This window comes from Centruroides sculpturatus, unplaced genomic scaffold (assembly GCF_000671375.1).
Source record: "Centruroides sculpturatus isolate CEXI.00-Female unplaced genomic scaffold, Cexi_2.0 scaffold13, whole genome shotgun sequence".
In the NCBI taxonomy this organism is placed as follows: Eukaryota; Metazoa; Arthropoda; class Arachnida; order Scorpiones; family Buthidae; genus Centruroides; species Centruroides sculpturatus.
In genome coordinates this window covers 225,680-232,927 of record NW_019384405.1, presented here as the reverse complement: position 1 = coordinate 232,927, position 7,248 = coordinate 225,680, and the positions used below count along the sequence as shown (strand labels likewise).

The window sequence follows — 7,248 nt, the reverse complement described above, 5'->3', positions numbered from 1 at the left end:
TGATACTGTTCTTGTACATTTTATTAAAATGAATGATTTTGATATTTTATTAGATTTCTATGTATTTAAAATTACTGATACACGAACAGAATCGGTTAGGGGACAGGCCAGGGGAGATATGTTTTTCATGTTTGAAGTACTATTGTGACTAAATTAAGTATATTTAAGTAATGAATTTAAGTGACCATAAAGAAGGTGGTGAGTTTTGAGAGATAATAACATTATTTCAAACACATTTTTGAAAAAAATGTGATTTTTTTCTCATGGACGTTGAAAGTACCTCTTAACTTAGAATGACCCTAATATTAAATGAATAAATAAGACAACAATTAGTGAAAATTCTGATTTTATTGACTGGCAGTTTTAATACATTTTAAAATAAAAGTTAACTATAATTCAGAAATGGACAGCATGCCGAACATTGACATTAGCATTTAACGCCTATATCTTAAGAAGTTTCTCCTATAAAATAAAAGTTGTATAACACAAAGATTTATGAATTATTGCATTATCTGTTGTCAAAAATAGCATCAGGCCAATGCATAATTGAAGTAAGAAGTACTAGCAATTTGAACTATTGTATTGCAAATAAATAATTAAAATAGTTAACATTTAAAGCACTGAACCATGTTAAGCAATGACGAATTATTGCTATGTCTAATTATGTTGTGATACTAGATTTATTTCTAGCCACTTCTGACTGCTCACTTCTAGAATTCTAAGTAGTTTATTCAGAATAGTTTTTATATGTTAAGATTGACATTATCATTTCTGTTGCACTATTACTATAAAGAGAGCAATATGTGCTAGTATAAATATACAGTATATTTTTTTAATGATGATGATAAAATTATGATCATAATGAATAAATGAATCATTTTTACTTCTTCCATTATTTTAAAAACAACTAGACTGACTCACCAACTTGATGCTATTCAAAGATACTCATAATAATTATTTATTTCATCCTCATAACCATTAGATTTCTTAGCATTCTGTGTTAATGAACATGATCCTGGTTAAGACTGATAATAATTAGTCGACCCCCTATAACACTGTTGATTATTCCGTTTTATATGAATTCCATGTTGTACGAATCACTTAGATTCTACATATGTGTGCCGGGCTGTGAACGGCTCACATATTTGTAGAATCTAAGTGACTCGTACAACGTGGAATTCATATAAAACGGAATAATCAACAGTGTTATGGGGGGGTTGACTGTACACATTATTACAAGTTGAAGCTTATAATATGAAAATAGAGTTTAAAATGCCTATATATTTAAATATGATGCTAACAATAACTGAACTCTAATTACAATAAGCAAAGTTTTATAATTGTGATTTAATATATATGTTTTGGACCTGTTATTTTGATAACATTAAAGAACTGTTAACAATATCTGTGATTACAGTAAGAAGAGTTTACTGTATTTACAAAATTTGAACTGAAATAGATGGTGTTATCATTGCATAACTATCATAATTTTAATTATTAAGGTATTTAAGTGATAGAAATTCTTATTTCTAATTCAAATTTTGTAAAATAATTTAATTAAAATATAGTGTTATACTTAAAAAGTCAAGCAGTAATATTTAAATGTACAAAAAACAAAAAAACTTAATTTTATTTTAATTTCAAGAAATGTTAATGTTCTCCAATAAATTAATCCATTAATTGTTCATATTTAATATTCAAAGCAATATTTAAAAACTGAATAAGACTGTCTTTAACTATAAACTGTTTGTAGTATTGTATTTCTAAAAATAGATCAAATTATAAGGATGGGCTGATTATTAAGTTAGCTGATTAAGGATAAATGATTAATTAGGACTGTATAATCATTGAATCATACAATTAATTGTTAACTAATCAAGTATTTTTAAAAATATCTTATAAAATTCCAATTTTTTTTAAATTTTAGTTTTTATACAGCCTGTTTTATTTTTGCTTTGTATCTACCAATTAAATATATGAATATTTATTTTATTATATATTTATAGTTTAAAGTAGTAGTAAAATATTGAAAAATGAATTATATAAGTAGTCTTCAATTAAGTTAGGTTACTACTATAAAGTTAACAACTGGTTAATAACTAGAATTTTATGTATTTACATAGAAGCATATGTAAAATGCATATTTAGGCTTGGCTTTGGAGTAAATGAAACTTTACTCTGAAAATATGTCTAAAAATTATCAGCTTAATTCTACTGAAATTTTATCCCATAAAATTCAAGCACTTGCCAGACACTGATACCCTCTTTTATCAAAAATGCTCAAGACTGTGCAAGTAAACCCTTCCCATACTACACTTTGATGTGTTAGCATGCAAATTATAATAGATTATCCTTCTGCTGATCATTTTCTATCAGCTGACTGAATTTCTTCACTTTATATTCAATAGAATTTTTGTAATTAATTTTTTTTAAATGATATGTTTGATTTTGACTGCAACTGGTAACAATGGGAAAAGTAAAGGCATCCACGAATGTTCTATTAAGAAGTTTTTTGCTGAATTTGAAGATCAAACTTTTAGCACTGATGGCATTGTTTTGTTATGTCTATGTGGGAAGGCTATAAATACAGAAAGGAAGTTTCACATCCTACAATATATTGACACATTGTTGCATAAAGCAGCTCTGAATAAATCCTGCAAGCAAAATCCCCTTCTCATTGAAGAGAATTAATTAACCATAGCTATCCCAATATATCTTGGACTTAGCAAATGCTTTTAACGTTCCTTTTTACAAACTGAATAATCACGCATTCTATCAATTTCTGGAGAAATACGTTCAAGAAAACATACCTGACAAATCAACAATTAGGAAATCAAAATGCTTTGAAGATACATTAAGTTGGATAAGAGTAGCTATGACTGGCAAATACATATGGATATTTGTTGATGAAAATTGAGACTTGACATTCCAACCTGTGTATAGGAATACTGGAAAAAGAAGTGCCTGGTATGATTTTTCTTCTATGTTACAGAATTTTGGAAGTAATCAATCACGAGACAATATACATAAACCAACAAATATAACAATAATACATATAAAGAGCCAACAACTATTGGATTACATTGCAATTATTTTAAATTAATTACTAAATAATTTGTCACTAGAGGGAGGCATTAGGTGCCATCTCTTGTTAGATTTAATAATTATAATTAAATTAAATAATTTAGAAAATTCTGGAAGAAAAGAATCAGCCCAGAGTGGGACTCAAACCCACAACTGCTGTTTACTGAGTAGATGTGTTGCCAGTTATGCTACCTGAGCCTCCAGTCTGATCTCCTCTTCCAGATATGTGTAAACAAGAGGTAACCATCTTTGGTTACATATGGTTGGGGATGCATCCAGTGTTTGCATTCATGTAACTGAGGATGGTTATCTCTTGTTTAAATATATCTGGAAGAGGAGATCAGACTGGAGGCTCAGGTAGCATAACTGGCAATGTATCCTCACAGTAAGCTGCAGTTGTGGGTTTGAGTCCCGCTCTGGGCCAATTCTTTTCTTCCAGAATTTTCTAAATTATTTAATTTAATTATAATTATTAAATCTAACAAGAGATGGCTCCTAATGCCTCCCTCTAGTGACAAATTATTTAGTAATTAATTTAAAATAATTGCGATATAATAGCCCTATATAATCAGGTAGTTGTTGGCTTGAACAAGACAATAGCACATTTATTTGAAAAGCCCTAGGAGTTATTTATCCAGAAGGAATAAAGTATGATTCCATTTTTTTTTTCCTTTTTGACTGATGGCTATCCTATATATTAAGGCATGCAAGGAACTTCAAGTATAGTAATACCTCAGTTTGATAATGGCGTTTGCAACATCAGTGGAATCATGCTCAACATTCCAAATGCCGTTGTCAAACTTCTAAGTTTACAGGATGGTGGTACTAAATGTCTGACGTACACATTTTTGTATTCTTCTAATACGAAAATGTAATTCTAATTCTTCCAGAATACTTCTAAATAGTTCGATCAATCAGCTGTCCTTTTCACTTGGGACTATTTGTCACATTTTTGTGTTGAAAACATCGGCAGCAACCTTGCTAATATAATCTACATTTCAACTTCACTTTTAAAACACAAGATTCCTGCATTTTGGTGAATTTCCCCAGTTAATACATATATAAAAAAAAAAACTTTTTTCAAATTACTAGTTTTAAACAGTTCAGAAGTTTATTGTTAAATTTGCCATTTATCAATATTTTTATCTTGATTTAATATTCAGAACTATGACCTTGGAATATATAGAAAAGCATTTGAGTGTTTCTTGGTTAAGAATTTTAATTGAAATGAATTTTTATGATGCTAATCTGAATTTTCATCTCTCTGTTCCAGTTTGTAATATGTATAGTATATCCATGATGTAGTTCCATTAACAATAATATTCTAAGAAGTCTTTCTTGCATACATAATTCAAGAAACATGGAACAATAAATAATTTGTATTCCTTTAGATCTAGATTAAATGCTGACAAACCTATTGAGCAAATACAGCATTGATCTTGAACTGCACATCACTTAATTCTACAATAGTGAAATAATTTTCTTTCAAATTCTGAGCATATAGATGGATATTATTACATGTAAAATTTAGGTACAGAATTCTGTGCCAGCACATACAAATAGATATTTATCATGTAGAAGTTGAGACAGAAAACTGTCCAGTGAAGCATGCTGGGGATTTTTCCATGATCCTGGAGAAAACCCAGGGTCTTGTAGTGGGTAATTACTATCTATAAAATAAATTGTTACTTTTACTAACAAAATATATAATCTTTGAGTGTATAATCTATTAATAAAGAAACATTTTACGTTATTCATTTGTTCAAAAACAAAAAAAAAAAAATGGCACAAGGGCACCTGCTAAGGAGAAATAAAGACATTTGGTCTAATGAGAAAAAGACATTTGCTCTAACTGGGGATGTCAAGCATTTATATGATGCCCTTTGAGCATCATACAAATGCTTGACATCCCAGTTAAAGCAAAAGATTGGGTCAGTTCATGTGTTTCATTCAGAAATGGAGGATAATCAGGAAACCAGATTCCACACTATTATTTTATTGCTCATGTGTTTATTTTCATTCACTCCCATGTATTGTCAGTTTCCATGTCAAAATATTTTGACCTGGATTATGGCTATGCAGATGACAGTTTTCACTTGTCAATGTCAAAAGTTAATTAGGGTTCATTTTATTTTAAGTTTGTAAATGTTCGTTATTCAATTTCTAATTTTGGAAAAAAAAGATTATTTTTTCCAAGTTTTATTCATTTCACACCTAAAATTATGATTAGTTTTGTAGAAGATTAATTTATTATAAATCTTATTTAAAACCTGTAATGTATTTAATTTTTTGAAATGTTTTTCTTTTGTTTTCATTTTGTGAACAGACATTTTTTTTTTCTAATAAAAATTTCAAATTTATTTAATTGAAAACTGGTTCTAGAGTTTTAATTATTATATATATTCTTAAATTATTGTTTAAATGTATAATATGTTATTTAATTATAATAATTATAAATATATAATTTTTCCTGAAAAGCTTTGATACAAAATGCTTTTCCAAGGTAAAAACTGAAAAATTACTGAAGTATTTTCTGAAAATGGTTGTGGAATTTGAAAGGATTGAATGATTTTAAATTTTCTGTTTTAAAAAAACATTTTGTATCAGTTGTTATAATGTTGTTCTTAAATGTAATTTATTTTTTTTATAGGTGAATGACGATTTTGAATTGTCTTATAGTAAATTTTTATAAATCAAGAGATTCACTATGGGGAACAGATATTAAGAAGTACTCATGGATGGATACATACCTAGCAAGTGATAATTTATATTATGCGATGGGGGTTAGTACATCATCTTTCCCATCAACCATTTCTGTTCAGCAATCTGAACAAGATACATATAATCAAGCTTCCCAAACTCAGAATGCTTGTGGTATATTTTCTTCAACTTCAATGGACCAATTTAGTAAAGAGAAGAAAAGAAAAGGAACAACTTTATCAACACTTCGCAAAAGACTCACGAGAAGAAGAAGAACAAGTAAAAGTTATGATCATGGACAAATATTTAGAGAATTTCTGAGCAGTTGGCCTCCACGAGATATAATTGCTCTTGTAGAAGAATATGAAGCAACAGCATCATTGAAAGAACTTTCTAATCAGGCTGAAATTGCAAGACCAATAACAAATAGTTGCAAACAGGACCTTGGAGAGTTATTCCAGTACAAATATTGCTCTGATATTAATCTTATTTACCAAGGAACAGTTTTTGCAGTTCATCGTGCAATTTTAGCTGCAAGGTGCCCATTTTTTCGTGAGCTGCTCAATAGTTTATCTTCAATATGTACAGAAGTAGCTGTTGATATTGACATTGCAGGAGTAAGTGTTGAAATGTTCAATGAACTTTTGAGGTATCTTTACACAGGTGAATTATCTGTTGCTCCAACATATGAAGGAAATTTGAGTGTTCTTTTTCAGTTAAGTGAGCAATTTGGTATACCTAATCCTTTAGAAGAAGATTTAAGGTATCTTCTTGAAACAGGGATTTATAGTGATGTTTCAATTGCATTTACATCAGAAATGGTGAGCTTTAACTGTGGTGCAACATCATATTTATGTGATCATTCCAGCTTAGATAATACTGATAAATCTTGTAAAATATGTGTTAGGGAAGCAGAATTTTGGTGTCACAGAGCAATTTTATCAGCTCGATCTTCATTTTTTCGAAATGTGATTCGCCGAAGACAGAGATCTAAAGATATGAATGATATGCAACAAGCAAGAATAATTCTAGATGAAGCAATCATTCCTCGTCGTTATGCACAGATTTTGATCCAAGCACTTTATCAAGATACATTAGATCTTGGATCACTTTTAATGGCAGCTTCAAAACGAGGAAATTTACCTGAGATTCATTTACAAAGGATCTTAATAGAAGAAGCAATGCAATTATGTGAAGTAGCTCGATTTATAGAAATGGAATCTTTAGTACAGTGTAAGTTAATTTTTGTGCTTTTATTTGAAATAAAAAATTAATTATTTTTTTATGTAGTAATTATAATATCTATTATTTTTTAATGATATATATTGTTATAGAATAATTTATTTCATAAAGTAATTATATTATAGTTTATTGTATTTCCAATACATACATCTGTTTCAAAGCTGATAGGAAAATATGGCTTTCCTCTTCAAAGCTGAATTTATTATTTTCAGTTAATGTGGT

General features: G+C 28.8%; 1 protein-coding gene across 4 annotated transcripts in view; it reads left to right on the top strand.

The window, feature by feature from the left end:
* Positions 1-7,248, top strand: part of LOC111618808 (BTB/POZ domain-containing protein 7-like) — a 58,139-nt gene that overhangs the window by 9,017 nt on the left and 41,874 nt on the right. For all 4 annotated transcript variants that reach the window (XM_023360379.1, XM_023360377.1, XM_023360378.1 and 1 more), the window contains exon 2: positions 5,735-7,017. In XM_023360379.1, coding sequence (XP_023216147.1) covers positions 5,739-7,017 — 1,279 coding nt within the window. In that variant the 5' untranslated portion in view covers positions 5,735-5,738. The remainder of the gene's footprint in view (positions 1-5,734; positions 7,018-7,248) is intronic.